General features: G+C 34.0%; 2 protein-coding genes across 5 annotated transcripts in view; one reads left to right on the forward strand and one right to left on the reverse strand.

Moving 5' to 3' along the window:
* The window catches only part of LOC132200740 (transcription factor Sox-2-like), a 232,605-nt gene that overhangs the window by 203,997 nt on the left and 1,480 nt on the right, over positions 1–27,128 (reverse strand). The window lies entirely within an intron of this gene.
* On the forward strand, positions 1,033–4,316 carry LOC132201968 (uncharacterized). The gene is made up of 9 exons (XM_059628542.1): positions 1,033–1,256; positions 1,333–1,413; positions 1,471–1,578; positions 2,129–2,533; positions 3,283–3,351; positions 3,405–3,485; positions 3,566–3,673; positions 3,728–4,132; positions 4,189–4,316. The coding sequence occupies exons 1-9, from the start codon at positions 1,170–1,172 to the stop codon at positions 4,249–4,251; spliced, it is 1,407 nt and encodes a 468-aa protein (XP_059484525.1). The 5' UTR covers positions 1,033–1,169; the 3' UTR covers positions 4,252–4,316.

Consider the following 27,128-nt stretch of genomic DNA (forward strand, 5'->3'; position numbering starts at 1 on the left):
CTATTGATAAATTAGACAAAAGGGTCCGTATTGTAATCCACATGTATTATCTAAATTTTGTTATATTTTCTCATAATTATTCAATATTGAAGCTTCATACTTTTAGTTTAACTAAGTAAGTATGAGTTTTTGAAAAATTCTTTGAGCGTGATGATGAATTTTTTTTTTATCAAACTGCGGCGCTGTTAGAGCGTCATATGTTATCCATTAAACACTATCACGTCATTGATTTTTTTATACTTGAGACCTTGATTTCACTTTGGGGACAAAGACTTAACATGCACATTGCCGACTATCATAAATAAAGAATTGGTGACGCTGACATTGAGTGATTGAGACTATTGAGAGCAATTAGATAAGCAATACGCTAAATTTTATCATTGGCGGAGATCGGGCGGAGATATGGAGGCACAAAATTTTACACTCGGTAATTTACGTGAAATATTATATATAGTAGTAAAATTAAAAATCTTCGTTATTTTTTCTGTTGCTGAAGTACAAAGAAATTTTGATAAAAATCTTAAATAATAATACTGAAAACAACAAGTTTCTAAGATTTTTAATGACCATTTCTCGAATTTTTACTTCGTGATTTTATTAATAGTCCATCACAAATCAATTTTTTTTCATTTATTCAAGTTATATTGAATTTTCAGACAGTTTATTGTGTTTATCAGCCTAAATCATTAAAATGACCTAAAGTTTCAATTTTTTAACGTCATTTTTGTTTCAAATTTTATTCACTTTCTCCTCAATGTGGATGTTCATATATTAAATAATTCCTTTTGTCTGATTTTGATACTTTGCTTGCCACCTGCAAAAAATGTGAGATATCGCGTGATCATCTAGAAACAATTTTCAATCTCGTGGTGGGTACATTTTTCTTGATAACGAGGTTGGGCTTCGAGCTCTTCAAGCAAGAAAATCAGCATTCGTTTCTCATTAGCTGGTTTTTATTTGGGTAAAATAGATAAGTGACTGCAAGTTGTTTTATCTTAGGAAGACTCTGATTCACCGCGCACTGTCCAGCCTTTGGCAGGCACTGGGCGTTGAGCCTCCAGATAAGCAATATTGGATTTTTGATAGCGGCATAAATAAGCGAAAGCAAATTTTGTGGCCGCACAATCTGATCCAAAGCCTTCTGCCAAAGAGCGTGGAAGTTTGAAAAAATGGGCTGCTGCTTGCTAGACTGTGTTGGAGGAATAATCCTCACGATTTTCAAATGGGCACTCTACGTTCTGAATGTCCTCTTCGTGGTAAGTTAAAAAAAAAATCATTTTTCTCGTGGATTTGCGAAAATTTTAACATTTTATTGATCGAAATTTCTGGCAGATTGGTGGAATCGCCATGATTGCGATAGGCTCCATCGTTTTGGTTAACATCCAGTCTTATGACGCCTTCATTGAAGACCAGGTATAAAATTTTGAATTTCTACGAAACCAAAAGTGTGACGTGTTTAATTAAATTTAGGCAAAAACGGGAGCTATTATATTGATTGCAACTGGTGGCGTCACGTTTTTGGTATCCTTGCTGGGATGCTGCGGATCAAGAAAGAAGTCTGCTTGGATGATGTATATTGTAAGTTGTTTCCAAATTCCAAATAAGAGTGTATTTTTTATTTAAATATTATCATTTTTTCCAACAAGAGGACACAATTTGCCGCAACTATTACTATGCTCCAGATAAAACAATATTTAAATCTCAAGAAGTTCACTTTATTAAAATCGTGCTGTAGTTAATTGACGTATTTATTATATATTTTTATTATTTGATAACAATATTTTGAGATTGAACATGAAATAATATTATAATTTGAGATCAAAATAGTGACAACATTAAACATTATACTTGGTAAATATTAACTATAAATAATGTGCATTAGAAATTCATCAAATGATAATAAGCATATCAAATTCGCATTGATTAGTGCGCAATCTGTCTATAAATTTTTATTGTCACTTCTGGTAATCTTCAATTCGTTCTAGAACGGGCCAATTATTTTAATGCACACTTATTTTAATATTGAATTTTACTGCGAACAAAGAAACTTTTAAATGTACAAATTTTAAATTTTAACTTTTCACAGGTAATTAAATGATAATTGACAACAAAATTTATTCTTTTTCAGTACAGCGCCATTCTGATCGGTCTATTCGTCGCCCAGATGACGGGTGGCATCTTGCAATTCCAAAGCCAGGACGAACTTAGCGCTACTTTCAGGGAAACCCTGATATCTTTTGCCCGAGATTATTACATTGAGGGGGTCGGTGGAGATCCGGATCACAAACTGTCTTGGGACAAGTTGCAGAGCGAAAAGTTCTGCTGCGGTGTCGACACCTTCAGTGATTGGCGAACTTATAGGCCCGAACTGCCTGCAGAATATCCTGACTCGTGCAAATGCACTGCCGATCAGGAAGATTGCAACCCCACAGCGCTAATCTTCAATATTGGATGCTACCCCAAACTTCAACCTTCGTTGGGTCAATTGGCAGATGTTGTTGCAGCACTAGGAGTTGGAGTTGCTATATTTGAGGTATGTTCATTCTACTTAATGTTGAATTTTTTATTCATGCAAAATATTTCAGCTGGCTGGTGGAATTATTGCCTTTTTGCTGGCCTGCAGATTTGGAGACAAGAAAAGGAAAGACTCGTCGTAAATTATTGTAAAACGGTACAACTATTTTGAAAAATTTGAAAAAAGAGAAGCATTTAAATTGTTGCAACTTTTGACATATATAAATGTGTAAAGTGTGATCTTTATTACTTGCGTTTTAAATTATTGATACAAAAAATAATAAAACCTGTTTTTTTTCTCAAAAACCGAATGTTCTGGAATAATTTTTATTTTCAAAATGATTTATTTTGACCCAGGTTTCAGTATTTCAGCTGCTATATATTGGTTGCCAATACCACGCAGGAATAAAATAGCACAAAAAGTGTTCAAAAATACAAAAATCATGTTATCTGAACCAGCGACCAAAGCTGACACGATTGTTCAAACCATAGAGTCATTCTACAAATCGAATATATTAGATAAGCATAATAGAGTTTTCAGCTTATCATAGGGAGGTGCCGTTCAAGTGCCACTTATGCCTCAGGCGGACTGCCGGGGTTCTTTTTAATTTGATTGAGTTCCATAATCGAAATATTTCTTTAGTAAAATGATAAGGGCCTTTTGGAAAAGGCATGGTCCGTGTTCATGATAACATTTCTGATTTCTGCACTGGGATTATAATCTAAATTGTTCTCCTCCACTCGCCATTCAAAATTACCAACACAAAGATGACGGTCGGCTACCGTGTTTTGAAATTTTTCAAGTGGGAACTAATAGTGGCTAATGCCAGTTTCTTGGTACTTAACAACATCTGGAAGGAATTTGTTAACTTTGTTTTTTTAATTTTCAGGTCGATGGAGTTGCTTTAGTTGTTGTTTGCTCAATTTTCTTGGACAGTTTCAAAAACTTTGATGACTTTTTATCTGACGAGGTGAGAAATTAGTTTTATTTCATGTTTAAAAAAATAGAGATTTATTTCAACTGTTAATTTAAAACAATTAATAATTTCAGATCCGATTTCCGATTATCGCTCTGATATGCATTGGTGCAATTCTACTTCTGGTTGCTCCTCTGGGTGTATACGGAGTACTCAAACACAAACAGAACATCTTGACTTTGGTAACTGATTTTTGCTAACTGAAAAATAATCCATTTTTCTGATCTCATCGTCAGTATTCTGTTTTGCTGTTTGTGATCTTCACGGCCCAACTGACGACTGGCATTTTGACCCTGACGTATGAGGATGGGGTCATGTCCAAAATGCGGGGTAGCATGATCGACGCAGCCAAAACCTATTCCGCCGAAAGTTCCCCGAACAACAACGAAGCGTCCAAAATTGCTTGGGACAAAGTTCAGCTAACCTACCAATGCTGCGGAGTGGACGGTTTCTTGGATTGGAAGACTTACAGACCAACACTGCGTGGAGTTCCCGACTCGTGCATTTGCAATAGTTACCAAGATTATTGCAATTACGTGTTGCGAGTTTTTAGGGAAGGATGCTTCACGAAATTGGAGGCTTCGTGCAATAATTTTGCTTATGCCATCAGTGGAACTGCAATTGGCAGTGCTCTGATTCAGGTTGATTTTCAGTTTTCTGCAGTTTACTAAATTTAATTTTGTGGTATAATTTCCAGCTGTTGTCTTTGATACTGATGAGCTACTATCGCCGAATTATGGACACTGACACCAATAATTAGTTTTAAATTCCGATTTTAAAATGTGTTGTTTTATTGTTGCATAATTTATGAAAATAATAAATATATTTTTATATATTTCTTAAGAATTTCCATTTAATAATTAAATCCACCAGATTTCTTAATCACATTAGGAATATAAATGGAGATAAGGGTGCATTTTTCTAGAATGTTTATTAAACTATTTTTATTTTATAATCGAGGGTGATTTAAATTTAAAAATATCCACGATGTGTTTTATGAGTTGTATATTGATTTTTTTTTTGTATGATATCTTACTCTGCATGTTTCGGCTGCGGGCTGCAGCCATAATTCATGAGCTGAGAAATCATTTTGACAAGAATATGTACAAAAATCAATGTTTTAAAATTATTTTTGATCAAATAAACAATTTTTCGAAAAATTTAAAAAATGTATAACTCTAAATAATTTATAACAAAATATTGTTAATTTAAAATAAAAATTTTTTTGTTCTCATTCTTGTCAAAATGATTTCACAGCTCAAGAATTATGGCCGCAGCCAAAACATGTAGAGCAGGATATTAAACAATTAATCCTAATATTTTCTGTTTATTTCAAAAATATTTAATGTTTTCTTTCAAAATATATTTTCAACCGGTTTTCAATAGGTTACTTAATTATTATACTCGCAAGAAATTTGCTTCAAAAATGATTTGATATATTCTTTTTCGTTGTCAGAGTTTGGCCAATGCGCATCAAACCAGGCAGAGAGGCCTATTGTCGGGCGGCTGTTGGTGTATTGTGTGTGAAAGTGCATGTACCAAAACACATATATTTATTATTATTATTACTACTACTATGCGCGAGTGTGCGATGGGGTGGCATAACGGGCAGGGGCAGCAGCAGCACTAGTCTCTCTCTCTCTCTTTTCATTGTTGCCGGCGCTGCTGCAGCTCGACAAAAGCATTGTTCGTGCCAGTATTGTTCTTAATCAAATGAGAATACATCTTTCTCTTGTGCTGCCGTTCCACGAACACACACCATAATACACCATGCGCGCCGTATACGGGAGCATATCTGGCTGGCTCTTTTCGTGCTCGGCTCCAGCAGCACTCCATCATCTCGCCTATATCTTTTGAATACACATGCACGCCGTACTATACAAACACACATACGCGCGGCACTCTCGCCAAAGCCATTCACTGCCCGTTCTCTGTTGTTTTCCGTCAGAGATGAAAAATGGACATAACAGAGAGCCCTTTGAAAATAAGGGATAAAAATGCTACAAAATATCACAGACTTCTTTTGAGTCTCTCCGTTTTAAAAAAAATTGAATTTCACTTCCTTATGAGACGAGAAAACGTAAAATAAATAGACTTGTTAAGCGTGACATTTTTCGAGAAATCAAAGATGAAATGAAATCTAAATTTATATTACTTTAAATTTGAAAATCAAAGTATTTGACCTTATTTAAGAATTTTTCCAGATTAATTAACCAAATTTTGTAAAAAAAACCACTTTAAAATTTAGAGGGAAAAATTTTATGTTTCCAAAATAGATTATTAATTAAGGAGCTACCAAGTAAATTAGATGGTTTTTTGCAAATAAATATTCAACCATAGTCAATTTCATCTGTTTTGAATTTTTAATTCAATTTTAAAAATTGCATTTTTTTGCTTTTTGCTTTAAATTTTAATTGTGCATTATTATTTTGAAATTATCCAGCAATTCAGAGAAATGTTCCTTTCAATAAGGTGAAATAAAATTATGTCAAAATTAATTATCAACCCTGGCTAAAAATCATGTAGTTTTATTCGTAGATATGTTTCAAAGATTATCTTTAATTTTTGGTTTATACTTTTTTAAATAATTTGCTAATCTTTTCATTGTTTTTTTCATTGTGCATTAACACAATTTAAATGATTAAGATTTTCAATTTTAATATATTTTCATTTCTTAAACAAGATTCCTCAGTCCAGCGGTTTTCCATTTGAAGAAATTATATTTAGCTCAAAAGCTGTAGGTTCAGCAGAAAAGTGAAATCAACAGTTTACTTTGAACTTCCACCTGAACTGAATTGATTCTGAATTTAAGCTGATTACCAAGTTCGCAGCAAGTTGAATGGGCACGTGCACACACTTTGAATAAACAGCGGACGCATTCAATCGGAGCAGGGCAGCTTTGGAGTTGTTCCATCTCGAATTAAACGTTGGAAATAAAGAAAGAAACCGGAGCGGTCGTTCGGACATCAAAGTCTGGGCGCTCCTTTTTATGTAATTCGGCGCGCGTGTATATTTTTCTTGCGCGTCTGCCGAGTCGCCCCCTCTCGTTCGCCAGCATTTTGATATAAAAAGTTTTCGTCATCTCTTTTGTATTGTGACCTATTCAATACGTATGACGATGTTTCTTCTTCTTCTTCTTCGCTCGCCCCGTGCATTCTTCTCGCTTTTTCTGTGCGGTCGGTAAAAAGAGAGCGAGAGAAAAGAGGTAGCGAGGAGAGAAAGAGGGTGGCTGCGGGGGTGCATGGGGGCCCGTGAACAATTGTGTTTTATCTCTTTCTATATGACAATACTTTATTCTTTGCAGCTACAGATTTGTATCACCTCTCTCTCTTTCTCCCTACAACACACTACACTGCTGCTGCTGCCGCCGCCGCCGCGGCCTTTATATTCACCTAACAAAAGATCTTTCACTCTGCACTATGTATGTACCCACCTAGTGATGACTGCACCCAGCCGTGACGCCTTTTTTCATTCTCATTTTCGCCTCCGAAGGCACACGATCGCTCTGCATAATGTACATTCTGCGCTATCTCGCCGCCGATATTATTCGAGTTTTCAATCGATTCACACCCGCCCTAGAACCCTCCTGTGAAGGGTCTGAACGAATACTCGATTTTGAAACTTTTCCAATTTTAGAATTAGAGAGGTCACTGAAACTCTAGATTTTAGGAAAAGATGTTGCACCGCATGGCCTTTGGGACGAGCGGGTTGCATACTCGCAAGAACAAAGGGGTCCGAGGGAGTTCAATTTGTTTCCAATTAGTTAGTTGCATTGACATTTCTTAATCCATTAGCGTTTTTATTAAAGCTTTCTCTTTATTTAAAATAAAACTGCAAAATTTGAAATCTCTACAGGATGATAAAAAGTCCATTGAATTCATCGGTTCTGTTCTTTAATTTCTTAGAATTTTGAAGTACTGGGTATTCCTTAAAATGTAACGCTGATTTTACTAATATTTAGAATTGTAAATAAAACTTTTCTTCGTTTTAAGTTTTTAATAATTAGTGTGACTGTTGACGAGCTTCTACAAAGTAAAATACTACTCAAAATCAAGCCGTTGTCCTTGACCTTTTATTGAACATTTTAAATTTTTAATTTCCCGAAAATAGAAACACAATAAATTATCTTTGGAAAGAATTGAAATTTATAATTAAAAGACACAGTTTTGAATTGCTTTTCAGAACAATACAACCCACTTTAAGCTAAAAAAAATATTTCTTTAAAATTCAGATTAATTGAAATAGTTCATTTTGAATATTTAAATATGTATTCAGCAAGAGTTGCTTAATTTCTTGTATTTATAACGAAAGTTTTTTTCCATTTTCAAAATAATTTGTTAATACATATATGTGTAATGTGTATTGTGGTCGGTCCGAGACGTGCTTTGGCGAGGTTGAGAGTGAAAAAAGAAGAAAATAACGCGCGAGAGGCGCGCACGTCTTCCTGAAAGACCACTTGTAGGCAAGCACAACCGCCCTTATTCTCTCCAACACCAACGCTGCCGACCGGCAAGCAGGCACACACCACTATCTTCCATTATTAAATCAACCACACCCCTTTCACGTCTGCAACATCGTCGGAGGTGAGCTCAAGCAGTTTACAAAGCTCTCCAACACTGACACTCTCTGCTGCACCACCACCGGCGGCAGCAGACCAAAACAAGCCCTCCGTGTTATACTTTCGAAAAATAAATTCATCCACCTCTAATCAATATTGTAAGCAAAGAAAGCACCACTTCAAGTACTTTTGTTGTGAGAAATAATGAGTTTCTCTTATAATTATCCAGCTCGGGAACAAAAGAGACGAAAATTTTGTTTCAGTATAAAATGAAAATGTTTTTACCCTCTAAATTGTGAAAAATTTACAATTTGCAACATTTCAGATTACATTAAAATAAATTAGTGCGGATGGAAAAATAGCCGGTTTAGAAAAAATGACTAGTCCAAGTTTTTGTCAAAATTTTGATTATAGTCCTCTTTTTTTGTTGGATGGAGCATTAATCATTACTTATTAGAAATTTGCATTCATTTTAAAGAAAATAGGATTCGGTACAGTTTGTTTTCATTTCAAGTATTTGGGTTTTTTAATCAATTTGTGAATTTATTAACTTTAGAAAGTTTATTTTGATCAACGTTTTGCAGTTTAACGCGTTTAAAAAATGAAGTCTTTCCGACTCAAGATTTAGAATATTATTTTTCAACAAAGATGTTAAAAAAAACAAGACTTTCGTCCATAAGGGCTTTTGTTCGAATTTGAAATTGAACCCTGCTTTTCGAGCCAAGAATTGATGTGCTCGACTTTGGCGTATCAAATCGCAAGCCAATGAGGACGACGTACACTGAGCAAAAAAGAGCACAGATTCGGGCCAGAAGACAAAAGCAGCAAGAATGGAATCATAATGAGAACACAAAGGCAGCGCGAAATTTGCTTTCTCTTTATGAAGCAATGAAACAGATCAATCAATCTGCCGGGTTGAATATATGTAAGCAAAGGCTGCTCTGCCAGCGAGAGAGACGGCGGCGGTGATGATGGTGATGGGCTTTGTGTTGTGACGGCCATTGTTAAACGGCCTTTGTTACTTATTTAGTCACTCATTAAAGGAGCGGTCAAAATAGACTTCCTCTCTTATTATGAATGCATTGAAAATTAATAACTTTACATCGGACAGCAGTGCGCGATGCGATTTTATCTGCTGGCGGCCAAGCTCTCTCTGCGCGTGAAAAAAATCATTTCCACACTGGCCAACCAGACTGTTGGGCACTTCAAATTCATGAACCAGGAAGTTTTTAAAAGTTACAACATTTAAAAAGGTAATTCACCTGTATATAAACAACTTTATTTTAAAAGTAATTTTTATTTTTAATTTATATTATTTATTTTAGACTTAAGTTATATTATAATTTTTGTATATTTTTCTAATATAAAATAATATTTAAATTTATTTCTATGAGTTGGATCATTAGCAAAAATTAAAAAATAAAATAGATAAATTCAAAACGTAAATAGATAAATTAATATTTATCAAAAGTGTCATATTTATCCTCAAAATGGTTATATTTATCAATTAATTAGATTCCTGACTTCAACAACTGGATACATATATTTATAAGAGTGATAACTAATTCTACCTCAATTTTTTTTTATTTATCAATCCAAAAAACATGGTTTTTATTCTTTCAAAATCTACTTTTACAGCCACAAAATAATAAGTACTTTGAAAGATCAAATAATAAAAATTTGGAAAAATCTTTTATCTCCAATGTTTCTTATTTTTGAATACTTGAAAAAGGCACGATCCTTTTGTTGCAATACTTTTCAGGCTCTCCAGACTTCAGAATGAAGTTTTCCCAAAACTGGTGCTACAAGAGACAACGGCGCAAGTAGAGGCATGACAGAGACTGTGCACTTTATTAAAGCCATACATATTGCGAAAGACAAAGCTGTGGCCGTCATCGTGTGTATGATTTTCGCATTTTGAGCAGAATATAATGAGAGCCACGCAGGGAGGGGAACAATAGGCCAAGATGCTTATGCTGTGAACTTTGTTAATAATCCCGCAGCAGCGTCTTGTAACAATGAAAACTATAAAGAGGAGGCGGCGAGGAAGCTCACGTAGGAGAGAGAGCAAGAGCTGTTGATATTCCGCAGGCCCCTTTTCTTAATATCGCGCAAGCTCTGATTTATTGTCTCCTCTCCTCTAACTCAACGACTTAATTCCGGATTCACGCTCTTCGATCTTGGAGGCGAATAATAGTTTTGACTCAATTAAACGCAATTTCATTCTGATTCTGCTGTTTCGGTTCGTTTGGAGCCTCGGTATAAGGTTTTTGAAATCAGTTTGAGGCGTTTTGTTCATGTGCATAAATTTTATGATAGGAAAGAGTTCTTTCAATTTATGAATGCATTGTGATATTGTTTTTTCTCTCTTATCATGTACTATGTTGCAAATGGGGCGCGTCGCATTGAGTAATTCCATCGTGGCGACGTCTCATAAGTCAATAAAGAATAATAATAATAATAATAATAATGTAGATTTTCAATCAATAATAGCATGAAAACATGAAAGTTGGAATGATTTTTCGGAAATATAGGATGAAAGAATATTGCAATCGCTATTTTAAAACTTTATTGAAATTAGGACGCGGATTTTTAATAAAACTGTATTTTTTTTTTTTAATAGAATTATTAAATCCACCCAAAATCTAAATAATTTAAACTCCGTCCTCCCTATTCTTTATTTCAAATTTTGGTCCCTAACTTTTGGTCTTTATACGAATGTTCTATATTTTCAAATTTGAATTATATATCGCAATCAACAACAGTATGTATTTAGAAAATGTTAACAAAATACGACTAAATTGGCCTTTTTCTGTAGCCACAAATTTTCAGTCCCCTTTTGGAGAATATTGAACCGATTCAAATCAATTTGAATTTTTGTTTCCCATTCCAAAACACGCCATAATTTTTATTTTTTAATCCACAAACTTGGGCCTAGTGAAATATTTAATTATGCTTTGTAATAAAATTAATTTTTGCTTCACTTGAGCCGAATCGGTCAAACAACCTAACTAGTATGGGACTCTCATTGTCAACTGACAATGAGAGTGTTTTGAATTCGGCTCTACGTATCATTTCAAAATTGTATTATGCTTTTGTTATTTGTCTAAATGAAAACTATTGATAAAGGTTGCTTTTGAAATTATCTAAAACAAAAAATCTTTACACCTAATATAAAGTTGTATTTCCATTGTTGGGACTTTGGTCCAGAGTTTGCAAGCGGACAAAAACGAAATTCAGAAATTTAGCACCACGGCGCTCGGCGATCGAGAAGAAAGGCGGGCGGGCGAGTGTATAATCCGAGCCAGCGGCAATCATCGCACCATTATCTTTGGCAACAATTTCAACAATAATTCGTCCGAGGCGGTTGTGTTAACAATGGTCGGGAACAATGGTTGGGGGTGGGTATATTGAGGGTGGCTGCGGATCGGGGTGGGCAGCGGCGGCACACATATGGACGGGGCGGCGGCGGCGGCACCAGTGGAGCACCACCGAAGAGAGAGAGACCCAGAGAATGGTGGAGGAGTGATGTTCATTAAAGCAAGGGAAAACAAAAGAGGAGGCGTATATTGTACTGGTAGATATGTATAGGAACAGCGCAGCTCTCTCGCTCATTCTCTCTCTCTATATGGTAAAAAGGAAGCCTCTATTCTTTGCATTATAATATGAAGAATAGCCCGACCGCCTGCACCCCTTTACTGCCTCGATTGTCTATATAGCTTTTAACATGGGTCCCTCCTGCGCCTCCTTTATTATTATGCTCTCAATAGGTACATTATTATTTCCATCTTTTATGATCAAGATGATAATGCACACATAATTCCCGCAGCTTGCTGGATTTTGCACGTCGCCTCTGAGAGCTCAAACTCGCCCACCGGCGCCGCTTTTGGTTTTTGTATGTATTATATAAGAAAAGTAAAGACCAAAAGAAGAGCGTTCGTTGTCTGATCCAGCCTGCAAATCCTCTTTTGTGCGAATTCCTTTGCACCCAAGACAGCAAAGGAGTTGCGCCTTTTGTGTCGATTTTTCTCAGAATATCTAAATAAATGAAGTGTCAGACTCTGGCAATTTTATTATTCAAGCATTTTTTGTGGACTTGGATTACGTAAACATTTAATAAGTGGGGACATTTTGTCTTTCTTAAGATTTTGAATACATTTCGGTGGAAATCAATTATTTTACTGTTAAGTAAAGTTTTCTAATTTTTATTCATAATATATTCTTCTGAATTCCACTATTTTTTATATCCTTGGATTGCTTAGTCAAACAAATTCACGCAATTTGCAACATTTTGACTATTTTCAACACAAAATTTTCAGTTTTTTAACTTCGATTTTTTAGCGAAATTTACCAATTTGCCAGTTAAACGGCACAATTTTTCTCTTAATAATTATTTCATCCAATTTAAAGATAAAACCCCATTTTTGTTACCTAAATTTTCCAGCTATTGTTCATAATTTTGATATCCATGCTGTAAAATTTCAAAGTATTTTTAGCGCAAACTCATCTTCCTTGCTCCTAAATGATCCGAAGTGAAAGTGATAAGGATCGACCCTAATGGAAACTTTCCATTAATTCCAATTTATCTCCCTGTTCAATCTCAGTCCGCGGCATTTTATATATTTTTCTCTCTCCAAATCGTTTCCCATTCTCAAGACTGCAAGCGTAGGAATCACTCTCTCTCTCTGACAAACGCGAAAGCAAAGAAAGAGTTTGCAGATTAAAACGCCCACTCGATTTAAATGGAAAAAGCATCACGCGCGCGCGCCAGATTGAAACGTTAATTAAAGTCGAGCAATCATCTTCGCTCTCTTTACGGCGAGAGAGCGTTTTGCGACACGATTACGGCAGTGAAATTTCTGAGGCAGCTTCTCAAGAGGGCGGTGTAATAATGCGAAAGCGGCGCAAATTGCCAGCGCGATCATGCAGGGTAGTTAAAATCTGCTCGGCGCCGCCGGAGAGAGCGAGAGAGGAAGATGCTCAAAAGCAGCACTTCTTGCTCTGGCCTGGCGCTGTGTGTTTTCATTAATTCGCCGGCTGCCGAGGGTGAGAACGCAAAAAGCTTCATTTCCGTTCATTTGCTTGCGAGCGGGAAAACCATAAATTTCGCACCGCGCACGTCTTATTAATGGCAATACTACAGTCGCGTGCGTCTTAAACTGTTCCCTCTGTGCAGCGCGATTAAATTTTATCAAAATGTTACGGCACGACGAAAATAAATTTCAAAATTTATAGTTCATATCGCAGTGAATTTAAAATTTCAATTTGTCGATTTTGAAACGTTGCGTGGAATTCTGATTAAAATATTAATTTCAAAATTTTCAGACGGAGACAAAGAGACCATTGAATTTTTGATTCATTTTTATTTCAACTAGTATAATAAAAAACTGTTAAAGCATGTTAAATTGCAAAGTATACATTGATAGCGGTATCAAACATTAATTTTAAAAAAAGTATATTTAATTATATAATTTCTTGTAATAAGTTAGATTTTATAAATTTATAAAAGAAAATTAATTTATTAGACTTAATAAATGGTTTTTCATATAAAAATTTTACTTTTATATATTAAACTATATATTTAGTAATACTTATTTTTCTTATATTAGGAATAATTTAATTTTTGTGTAAGTTTCTGATACATATAACTGCTATAAATCATTACTAAATAAATAAACTTTTGACACCAACAGAGGTTAATAATTATTAAAAATAGAAATTTTATTGGAATTTCTCTATGTACCTTGCTCACATGCAATATATATTGGCTGTTCAAATCCAATTATGAATGTACTTATAGAAATTAATGAATGAATGGTCAGAAGTATTATTTATAATCTTTAATACTTGCAGATCCTAAATGACTAATGACTCTTAACTTTTGATGAAATGCGCTATAGTTATAAAGTAAATTTTCTTCAAATATTTCAAAGGAATTTTTTTTAATAAGATAATATTTTATATAAAAATTTAAATTATGTTAGGAAGTCAAATAAAGGAAATAAAATTTATTCCGTGCTCATTAAGTTGTTAGACCGTTGCAGTCAACACTGCTCTTAGCGTTTCAAGAAGCCTCTGAATATTTCTATGGAAAAGCCAAATGTTTATTTTGCGGCCTGAATCAGGTGGCGCGAGTCGAAGGAAGAAGGGCTGCGCGAAGCAACGAACGTTTGTGAAACGATTTCGCTGCATCACGGCGGACGGACTGTGTCGGTCTTTTGTTCCTACAGAGGAACATTTTCGGTCCCTAACTCACATGGAGAGCGTGTGTGACGCAATTTTTATGCTCGGCGTTTGTTATTCTCGGGTGAACAATGCGCGCGCGACACACACAAGGAAAAAGGGCTGCGGAGAACAGGTTGTTACATAAGAATATGTGTATGAGCTTTGTGTTTGCAAGAAAGAAAGAAACGAAAAGAAAGGAGCAAAAGAAAGAAAGCGCGCCCACGAGAGAAAGAGCATTGAAAGCCGGCCGGGAGGACCACGCCGGCCTCTGCCGCTGCAAATAATAATGCTCCCTTTCATTGCCAAGGATCAAGGATGTATGAAATTTATTTCTAGAGCCGAAGACAAAGACCGCAGCCTGCGAGCGTTGAAATTTTGTGCAACTTGTGAATAAACCGGTAAAGTGGGCGGACGGTTCAGTTCGGGTGCGGTTAGTGCCTCCTCTAAAATTATTTTTGTAATTTCAGAATACGCAGCGTTTTAATTTCAAGCAAAATAATATTTTTAAAATTTAAAACAGCAAGGAAATTTATGACTTGAATTTTGGACACTTCCATCCATATTATGAAAGCTGTCTTATTGTTAAACAAGTAATTTACGTAATTTGCTAATCAAATACTTTTATAACGTATATTTTTCAGCATTATTGTGCATACCATTTTTGACTCCATATGTTTTCCGGCATTTTTTTTTTTTTTTTTTTTTAATATTCTTTTAAGCCGATAAATATCGCTTTTTTGTACAGTGTAAATTTTTGCGGTTTAATGGAAAGTAAAGAAATAAATGAGCCTAGGTCCCAAAAGTAATGTGAAATGCAAATTTTTTAAATAATTATAAATACTAAATTTCCAGACAAGATCAATTTTGTTAAAATTTTTGCTGATTTTGATATATTTGCAGTTTTACTTGGTCTTATGTTATAATTATAAGGTCTGTGGTGTGTGGTATAGGTTCATTTCTTTCAATTAAGAAATAATTTTTTTAATTATGAAGACAGTATCCGTTTTTCACTTCACTAAAATTCATATCATTTACATATGCATTGGAGGGGTGTTTGTTTAAATTATGGATAGTTATATTATTAATATTATTATTAAGTTGGTTTCTAACGAAAATAAGCTGCTTGAAATTCGTCTTTTTTGGGTAATTCCTCGAGAAACGATTGGTAATTTTTTTTAAAGAAAGTGCAATTTTTCTTTCATACCTACTTTTTAAAGTTTCAAATATAACTTGGTATTTTTTCGTCCAATGTTTTAAGGTACGTTTTATGCAATTTCTTTTTAACTATGCAGTAATTTGTCTGGTCCTATTCAAATTAATCTATAGTTACGCACGTTTTTGCAAATTACAGCCAAGAATTTTCCACACAAAAATTAACACAATAAATACATTTTTATTTGTATATCATATTTGCGTCAAATGGTAAGTCCTTTGCAAAAACTTAGGATCGCATCTGATCAATTTTTAAATCCAGGATTTTTTGCAATTTGGAAACAAACTCCCCTTCTTTGGTAGCCATACAGGAAGCCGAGTGGCCAAGCAATTTGAAGCTGCACACCAATTGAAAATCGATTTTTTGCACAATCGGCGGGAAGCGAAAGCAGTCTTTCTTCTGCAAATTTCCTTGGCCAGCAGCTCACGAATATTGCTGAGAGGACTGATGGGGGTGCGAGGAACATCAGAATGGCAGTCATTGTTGGCGCCGGGTGGTGTGTGTGTGTGAGGCGCAGGAGGTTACAATTCCCCAGCCCTGGCCGGCGCTGCTGCTGAACACAATATAACAATGCCAGAATGGAAGAAAGAACATGGAATATTGTACAAACATCTACACATACAAAGAATGTAACAAAAAAGACAATGAATAAAAAAGTCAGCCATTTTGGAAAAGGCCTCTCTCTCTCCCTGCTTTTTTTAAGTGTCATAGAAAATGATGCGCTTTTGTTAAATATAAAAAAGAACAAAAAAAAATGTAAAAGAAAGAAAGAAAGAGAGAGAAAAATTATGAAAAGATATACATGAATGCAAAGAGTTTTGTGGAGTGAGAAAAGAGGTTCAGATGATGATATGAAAGAGCGCCCAGCGTGTTTGTTGCTGGTCGTGTTGTGCACCAGCCGCGCGCACTTTTCTTTTCTTTTCCTCCTGCTTTTTTTATATTTTTCTGTGGGCATATACAAAAAATATAAAATGAAAAAAAAATGTAAAAGAATTGTGTGTGTGCGTTTGTTATTGTTTGCATTGTGTGCTCGCCAGCAAAGAGGTGCGCACACAAAAGAGAGGGAAGGACACGGCGCTGCACGCTGATGGAATGACAGATAAAAAGACAAGTTGGAGTAATTTTTATGTGTAATTCATTTTTTTGAAAACAACGGCGCGCCGCTTCGTTTCCTTCTTTTGTTGTGTTCACTTCCAGTGTCTCGTGCTGCGCTACACTGATTATTATTTTATTCTTCAGCAGGTGTTTTGCACAATGACAGCAGCATCATGAGCGGCGGCACCACCGCTGCTGGGTACACAACACCACTTTTCCACGCGCAAAAGGGCGCCAAACACCGACTCGTCGTGCTTTTGTCTTTTCACACCTTGCCCTAATCGAATAATTACACGTCATGCGACATGTACACCCTGAGATACAAAACAAGCATGTGTTGTATAAGCCTCAATTTTATCAATTTTATTTTAGTTTTTGTATAAGTTCTTGGATTTTCTAATGATCGAAAGTACAGATAACATGCATAAAAGAATTTAAAAGAGAAATACTAGATTTTATGTGGTTCATAATTGTGAAGAAAAAAAATCACATAATTGGCAAAATCAAAAAAATATATAATATAATTATTTAATAAATTCAAATAAAGTTATCCCAATTTTAGCTCAAAAACTCTGTAATTTTAGAATTTAATAAATTTAAAATTTATCAAAAGGAAACTTTCTTGGTGCCCGATTAGTGGGGCGTGATGAAACAAGCATAAATTAAATGATTTGAAACTAAATTATGATTTTTGAAAAAAGAAAAAATTAAATAAAATAGTTTAAACCCTTGATTGAATTACACTAGGTGATAAAATCGCCAAATTCTCCTCACTCTCATTATTTGCCTTGATCATTTTTAAAAACATTCGGAAAACGATCTCCAATTCATAAATTTTTATGAAAATCCCATATTAATAATGCCACAAAATACTCATTTATATTGCTTCCAATTTCAATCTATAAGACAGGGCAAATAAATTTAATAAAATAAATATGAAATTACTTTATTTAAAACAACCCAATTGTATTTAATTTGCTTTCCATCACTTTCCATGTGATAAATGACCATAAAAAATATGTTTTAAAACCAATAACACACTTTAGTAGGAATTTAGTCAAAAGTTTTATTAAAAAAATGCAATTAAATTTAAAAATACATCAGACGAAAACTTTAAAATAATAAAATATAGAGTCTCTGCATGTATTTTACACTATTGATGGCAAAAATTTTAAATTAATGATGAGCAACCAACCCCTTATGATATCTCCCCTTATGCTCACAGCTTTTGAACAAACGGAGGTAATTAGCAGCCCCTAACACGTTTACCTGCTTCATAGATCGAAGGTAATTTATTAGAAGAACGACGCCTCTCCTCTTTCGTCTGGTGCTTATTTCACGCATCTGCTGTCATATTCACAAACCCAGCACGTTTACTTTTATTGTGCAATTCACGGTCACATTTCAACGAGCCTTGAGGCTTTTACTTAAAAACATATTATATATAACACCGAAATTTATCAAAACTCTAAAATATAAGTGATATTTGAAATATAAATTTTAAAAAAAAAATTGTTTAGAAATATTGGCTTAAAATCAAATTGAATTTTTTGTTGTAAAAGTTGCAGTAAAATATTTTGAAGGAAACGAATCCTCAAAACGTCTTTTCTTTTAGCAAAATTGTAACGACACCAAAATTTTGGAAATTCATAAAAAAAAAACTATTGTAATAAATAACTACGAACGAAAAATACTCTTTCTCGTCTTTACCTCACATTATTTCAATGGGGTAGTTCCGCTTTGAGTGGATTTCAAACGCATCGTCATTAAGAGCGCAGCAGCCCGGGCGGCGTAATATTTTTATTGTATCGGTGTGATGCCATATGTGGGTGTGAAACGAAAATATGATATGGCAAACACGACTGACGCGTGTTTTTTTGTCTGTCTAAACATTACTGCTGGGTCATTTGTGGACCTCCCGCAGGCAGCTTGAGCATTCTGGTCCACACCTGGCCACACAAAGCACAATAAAATATATATATTTTGTATTAATACCAATGCTCGTTCAGAGAGCCCATGAGGAATTTGCGTTTCAATTTTTAAAATATGAAGTTCTGAACATTGAAATTCAACTATAATCAAGATGGAAGTAATCTATTTTAACTACAAAAATATTAAAATAATAAAAACAAGATTAATTGATCTATGAATTAATATTTTCATAATAAAATAGTGAATACAACTCTTCTTTCAACTTTGGACTAAACTTTTATTTGAAAAATTCCCTAGTAAAGTCGTTCTTAAAAAGTATTTTAATTTGCAATTCATTAATCGCTTCATTATTCGAATAAAATCACAATTTGTTTATTCTTAAAATAAACATTCGCCAAGCAGACAAAATATGCAAAATAATTATGTATATTTTAAAATAAAAGACCAGGTATTTCAAATGTGGAAAAAAAATATTAACAAAAACTAAAAAATCCACTCTTTTGGTGAAGAAATTTGAAAGAGGGTTCAAGTTTCAATTATAATGACCAAACTATAGTAGATCAGAATCCAACTCTGAAATAACTTTTTCATTTCTAATCTATTTTGCATCAAAATTTTGGAGAAAAAATAAAATAAAATTATTACATTCCGGATTCTACCGTAAGTATATTTTGCGTCTTGTTGGTATTCACACCACACTATATAATTCTTCTTGTGCGTATTTTTGTTCGCATTGACACTTTTCTGCTACCGCTCGTCGCTGCACAAAGAACACACTTAAAGAGGAGACACACGCAATTTTCAATCTAGATTTTATTTTATTTTCGCGGCAGCCGAGCTAGTGCAACGTTTGCACAAAGAACGTACGTATAGAGTAGAAAAGAGCTGCAGTGATGTCTGGGCATAAATCTCATTCTGAGGAAAGCACCCTGCGCCGCGGCTGAATGAGAGAGTGTCTAAGTGCTCACGTCGAGAATGAATATGTATCATCTCGCATACGCATTATCCGGCCCCGACGACGCACCGCCGCGAACGCCGCCATCAACACAACTTTTATATTATTCAAATGCGTCCCATTGTATTCGCGCATCATCTTTTGCTGCTGCGCGAACTGAAAAGACGGCGACACATACTCGCCCAAATACATTTTCATATACTATACTCGCGCGGAATTTGCTTACGTACTTTTCATTTATTTTGCTTGTTCATTTTTGCAAAACCAACAAAATCGATCGTGTGTTTAGTATTTTTTTTTTAAATTTCTTTCACATATTTTGATTCATAAGAGTTAACATTAGAAATCCATTTTTGATGCTTAATTTGATGTTATAATTTCGCAGCTATTTGCAATTTCTCTGGAAATCTCAAAATTAGCATTTGCTTTCTTTTTTGCTCGCAGATATTCAAAATTTGGAAAAACGCTTGCTTCTCATTTGAGAGGTAAGTGCAGGTAGAGGTACACACGTTGGAAAGGCTAGCTGAGCTGATGAGCTTTCAATAAGCGAAATCATGATCCTAGTCATGTTTTAGGGTGTTGCCACTTGTCTTAATTTTTGAGTTTCAAGTGGAAATATTAATTATTTTAAAACAGACATTTTAATCTGTTTTAAAAATAATTAAAATTTCCAATTAAAAGTTGAAATTTGGACATTTTAATTCGTTTTCCGTGCATTGTTTTTCTCGCTAAGTTTCTGAATCCACGTTAAAATTCTTTTGAAAATTTAATACAGAAACTGAATTACACTTAACAACGCAAACACGACACAACTCTACACTAAAATTTACAAAAAACACACAATCACACTAACAACAATATTATAGAGAACTTAAAAGTTCATAATATTACTTAATTAATAATTATAATATTCTTGAAATTTGGTGAGCTGGAGCTACGAGTCTGCTCAAAGAGCGAGAAGCGGAAAATTGAGAGCGCGCAAAGTCTGAAATTTTGTGTGGAAATGTGATATTTAGTAGGATTCAGTTTTAATATCTGGTCTCTGGCCCTTTCAATTTGTTTCTGATTTTTCAAAAACCGGCAATCAAATACAACCAGTTCTTGAGTGAAATTAACTACAATAAAAATATTTTAAAGCGCAGAAACAAAATTAAAAAACACACACACACACACACACACACACACACACACACACACACACACACACACACACACACACACACACACACACACACACACACACACACACACACACACACACACACACACACACACGCACACACACGCACACATTTTTGACTTTATGGAAGATTTCAAGCGATTTCAAGAATAAAAACAAATAATATTATACGATAAAAAAACATAATAAATTATTACTGTCCCAATTTGCTGCAATTTTTATCTTTGCAAATTCGGATCACCAAAGCAATATTTTTCCTGTGCCAGCCTCATGAACGTTTTGGGAAAAGTTGCTCTCTTTTTGCAATGAAAGAAAAGTGTAACTGGCTATATATGTATTTAGTAAGACGAAAGAACGAATGTGTATCGGTCCTCCCACGTCTGCATGAAAGGCTGCGAAAATATAGCACGAGTGAAAAGTGTACGCGGGGTCGCGCGCGCATGGCCGAGGGATCTGGCGGGGACGTCTGCGATATATAAAAGTGAGGCGCGCTTGCTTATATGTACATAAAACTGACTGGCATCACGACAAAATTAACACTATTCAGCAGCAAAGCAGCTACTATGGGATGGAGTTTTGTAAAGACGCGACCTCCAACCAACCCCCAGTCACCCACCCGGGCATCATTGTTGCTTCAATCTGAGCTGCATTCACCACTCTTTCATTCAATCTTTACAATTCGTCTCTGCGCCGCTGCTGCTGCTGAAATATATTTTCCTCCTCCGCCAAATATATATATGAAAAAAAACTTAGATTCCCTCCTTCTACTCCTCCTCTCTCTCTTTTGCTCACTCTTATTCATACACACATATACACAAGACGACAAAATTTCTGAAAGAGAACTTGCATGAAAAGAGAGTGATGCTGGTGAAAAGGTTAAATTATGAAAAGATTTTTATTTCAATAGGCAAATTGACTGCTGTGTGCTCTTTTTTTTAAATATTTCGCTGCCGCCTCTCTCCTGTTTTTGCTCACTTCCTTTTCACAGCAGCAAAAGATGAACGGGTGCGTTTTTCCTGCACGCTTTTAGCCTTAAACTGAGTGAACGGCCCTCTTTATCTGCCGCGATATCTTTCGTTCCCTTTCACAAAATTTTCCTTTTTCCAGAAGTTTTTGTTTGAAAAATCTTTAAATGAATACGGTTTTGTGCAATATCTTTCAAGACGAAAAACGATTGAAAAAATATTGACTTGCTTCGAAAAGAGAACTTATTCAAAATAATTTGATTTTATGAAAATAACAAATTGAAACTGCCAAATTCATAAAGTCATTCTTATTTCGCAGATATCTGTATTGATTGATCAATATTATTGTTGTCATTAAAAGTAAAAAAAAAAAACTACATAGTCTTACTAGTTTTGTATAAAATAATTGGCTGGTGAAGAATCTCTTTTAATTTGGATCAAATTTTTTTTGCAAAAGTTCCAATTGAAATTACGAAATGAAGGCACAATGCAGTCTCAATAAATATTTTTAGTCAGTCAAATATTTAAATTCTGTTAGAGTAAAAAATTTAACTTTTCCAATGAGTGACTTTTTTTGGTGGAAAATTAAATTGTCAAAAGAGGGGAAAATTCATAAAAAAATATCTTACAAAAGCCTTAAAAATTTTAATAATTGCTCATTTTCTAAAATATCTCAAAAGTTGTTTCACTTTTGAATTGAATGAAACGATTTGTACAAATTATCACAATGAATTTTGGAACTTTGCTGCTTGTTTGTAGTGAAATAAACAGATTATATTTTATATTCCAGGCTGTAGAAAAACTCACTTTTCATCAATTTTGCAACGATTTTTTTTCTCCTTCAAATTTTTCAATAAAAAAGTCATATAAGAACCCTCGCTCTCGAAAAAAATTTGCAACCCAGGCGAAATTTGCTAAATAGAGTTGCCTCTGCCACTCTCTCAACAGGGAAGCAGTCGATCATTAACTATCGAGTGTTGTCATTTGGCGGAGTGTGTATTATAAGTGTTGAGGGGTGAAAAGCTGATGTGGATCCCGATACAAAATGCAGCGAGCGCGTGTGCGAAAATCGAGAGCGAGCGGCGCATGAGTTTATATCACCGCGGCTTATCACTGCAAGTTCCGAGCCATTAAATTTTCACTCAATGTGCAGCGCAAATACTTTTCCAGTCACTATAATATAGCGGTGAAATTGTTTTTAACGCAATTATTTTTTTTTTATTAAATGCAATTTTTTTTAATCAATGTAATAGAAGATTTTACGATTTTTTCTTCTGAAAGTAATGAACTTTTAAATTTTTCTTAGGGAGTATTTACAATTCATACAATGTTTTTTATGTTATATGATCAAGAAAAAAGCATTAAGATCCTAATATCATGTCTTTCACATTTTTAACAGCTGTAAATTAACCAGCTAATGATATCATTTAATAATTTGTTTATTCATAATAATAAAGAAATTAATTATTGAATATAAAAAAACTCTGCTCAAAACATTGAAACAACAAAGAGAAGTAAAAGAAATGTAAAATTAATTTATAAATTTATTATAATAATTTGTTAAAAAATAACTTTAATTCAAATTATTTTAAAACGAAAATTAGATAAATTTAAACTAATAATAATTATTTTGTGCATGAAACTTTTTGTTAATACACAAGCTTTAATCGGCAATGGAGCAAAAGAAATTTATTTTACCGTCAGATGTGCATAAATTTATTAAATGCAATATTATCTTTTCCTCTAGAAGTTTCCTGATTTCCTGGAGCATTTTCCTGCGTCCATATACGAATCAATTAAGAGTGAACGCAGCTCTTAAACGACGTGTTTGTACACTGAGGGGCACCGCAAAAATCCAGCGCGGGGTGGTCGCCGCGGCAGCTTTCTTTGTCCGCTTTCGGATCGGGGGTGGTTGCCGCGCTCGGAAGTGCATGAGAGAGAGCGAGGGAGCCCGCATTTGAATAGGGGCGGCGCAGAAAGGGGTGCACTCGGTATTTCAATGACAATCATCGCTCCGTCATATCAATCCGAAAGGATGCGAATCGTGTGTGCATTTAATCGCCGGGGACGTGGCCTTGATTTCGTCCGAAGGGGGTAGTACGTGTGTGTGCGATGATTATTATTGTCATTAACGACGCCGGGGAGGACAATCAATAAGTCAATAAAGAATAATAATAATAATAATCAAGTGCACACGAAATATTTTGTGTAAAAAGTGAAAGGATCAGTTCGATGAAAGTCGCATTAATTTACGCAAATTGGAAGCTGAATTCAATTTAAAATGTTGAAAACTTTGTTATGAATAATAAATACGACTGCAAATCACAAAATATTTTACTCAAAAATTAAATTTTCAATATTCATTGTTCATATTTATTCTTGCACGATTTTATTTATTACGACAATAGTGCTGTTTTGGTGATTCATTTTTCGGCAAAGAAAAGGACATTGGACGCGGCGCTCGATTTTAATGTGTGCCATTTTAAACAGGACGTGTAACAAAGGCAAGCACGCTGTGGTATTAAAGTACGAAACGCTGCAAGAGACTTTTGTTACGTCGCCGTGTGCTGCTGTAACATTTCAAACAAAAAGATGCCACACATCACTGATTTTTATGAGTCGCGAGACATTTGGGAGTTGGACTGGGACCAATATTAGTAAGTGTCAGCGGCGGCGCGATATTGCTTTCATGCCTTGCTGTGCCATGCACTCGTTCTTCTTTTGTCTCTCGTCGTCGTGCCCGCGACGATAATGCAGCCCATGAATCGGAAGTCGAAAAATCTGAATGTCAAAAAATAAAAATCGAGGCGAACAAAAAATGAAAAGAAATGTTTATTTTGATATTTTAGTGCTTTTATTTTAAAGATGTAAATAAAATATTATATATTTCGTTTTTTTAAACACCCGAGCTTTTAAAAATTAATACATATTTTTAATTAAATATCAGTATTTATTGAACATTATTGTTTACATTTGTGCAGAAACTTCTCACTTATTTAATACATCATAAGGTTGAGGGTAATTTTTTTAATACTTAATGCCCTATTTTAAAAAAAAATTAAATTAAAATATATATTACTTATATTGATGTATTACAAAATTGTTTTTAAATAAAATATGAACCAAATCCAAATAGAATAGGGAATTTTATAAATGCTAAATATTCAAGAATTTTATTTAGCGTCTCTTTTATTTTAAATTTACACAAATGAACATGACGTTTCAATTAATTCAAATTAGAAATTATTAAGGCCGCGTGTTATTGGAACTTTAATAATATTACTGTTTATTATTGTCATTTAAACGGGATAGATAATTAAACAGAAAAAATTATTTTAATTTTCTTCTAAATTATATTTACATGTGAATTTGTAATTTGAAATTCTCTTCTTTATGATCTCAATATGAGAAGGGCTCGCCACTCTCCTAGATCAGTATTTTTTTTCTTTTATTAAAATTTAAAATTCCTTGTAGAAGATATTTCCTTCTATGGGCCATAATAGAGTTTATGTGTTTTTTTTTATTATTATTAATCAAATTAATTTTTTTTACCTTCTGTTGCTTAATTTTTACCGGAAATTTCTACTTTTTTTCGCATTATCGGTTTATTTATATTAACTTCGTTTAAAAATACATAATTATTCAGAATCAAAAAGTTTGATTCGTGATTTTTAATTTATATCAAATCTTAGGGCCGAAGCAGGTAACAGAGCAGGATTTTCTTCAATGCGAAACAGTAAAATAATCAAAAACCTCACCAAATGAAAATTCCGGAAAATCCAATTTTAATTCCAATTTTTTTAACTAACGCCTTTCAAAATTTCATACCAGATCTAATACTAATCACCCCGAAATGAAGTTTACGAAATAGAATCATTGGTTAGTTTTAATTTAACCTGAAAAATTATCTAGAAGCATGTCAGTCTCTCATAAAAAGGTACTAATTTTACTGGGAAAAAGTAAAATAATTATATATTTATGCATAAATTTATTAATTGGTGCGAAAACAGACACTATTTTTTATTAAAAAAAAATGTGGATATTAATAAAATCGTCTCTCATTATTTGTCATTTACATTGAATTTGTGATTCTATTCACATTCCAATAATTTTTTTCATAATACTTCAGCTTAACGTTTCATTAAATAAATGATACAGTTCGTGAGTGCATGCGATGCGAGTTGGAGAAAAGAAAAGGGTGTGCGAGAGAGTGGCACATACATCAGGTTTGGCGATTGATCGCTGCGATTAGCGGCCGCGGTGGCGGCAGGTCCAAAATGAATTCTGCCTAATGAGTGGTCACACCTCCTTTTGTGCGCTCGAAAGTCGCATATACGTCATTTAAATGCGGCTGTCGAGGACAAAAAGCATCTCTCCATTGAGCGAGCGAGCGAGCGAGTCGTGTGTGTGTGCCCGTGGTGCTGCCTTTCAATTTGCATTTCAACAAAAACTAGTGCCGCTATTCAATTTGAGGACATAAAATACATCAAATTTTGAATTGAATGCTTTGGCCTGCCTCTCTTCATTCTATGCGGCTTCGAGTGTATCACCGCGGCCATGCTTTTGCCCTCAACACTCGTTCAACATAAGCCGGCTGCTTATACAGGGTCCAAATAGCCAGGTCGTGTTTGTATTTTAAGGCACACGAGAGCAGCGTCAAGTCTTCCTTCAATCAGAGCCAAGCCAATGATGCCACTTTGAAATCAGTTTCAACAAAACATTTTCATTCCAAACATAATGAATTTGAACAAAAGCTTTCACACAAAAATAGAATATATTTTGCTAATTATGATCAATTTTGGTGGATACTTGATATCAAATTATCTTTAATTGATTTGTCTTGCAAATTAAGGTTGGTGTAGCAAAACGCAATCGATAAATTCAAAATTTCAGACAAAAACTATATTATTATTATTATTCCTTCTCTTTTCTTGTGTCATAAGTGATATTACATATTATATCTCCGTCGTAATCCACTTTTTTCCACTTATTTTTTTATATTGTCGTGGGTGGGTATATTTTTAATCTAGTTCTTCCTCTAGCTTTCCTAACAATTATTTTTTAAAGTTATTACGTTTTAAGTCCTTTAATTATAACGTTATTAATATTATACCAATTACCAACCGTGTGCCATCTGAAAAATTAAACTTATAATTTGACTACATGTGTATAAAAATAAGATGAAATTCGTAATAAATTTATATCAAATAATAATTGAAATTTAATAAGAACAAAAATTATGTAATATACAATAAGTATCAGTCAACATTTTCTAATAATTACTTTGCTTAAAAATAATATATAATTTATATAAATAAAAATTTAATATAAAAATTTTAAATAAAATAAGGAATAAAGATAAAATAAAAGATTTATTAAAAAATAAATGAAGTAATTAAAACTATAAATGATAAATATAAAGTTATTTTTCATTGTAAAATATTAGACAGTTTTGCAATTATTATCAGTAATAATAATAATAGTATAGTTATCAAGGCGTTTAAGCCCGAGCAA

This window comes from Neocloeon triangulifer, unplaced genomic scaffold (assembly GCF_031216515.1).
Source record: "Neocloeon triangulifer isolate White Clay Creek 2 clone unplaced genomic scaffold, ASM3121651v1 ptg000014l, whole genome shotgun sequence".
In the NCBI taxonomy this organism is placed as follows: Eukaryota; Metazoa; Arthropoda; class Insecta; order Ephemeroptera; family Baetidae; genus Neocloeon; species Neocloeon triangulifer.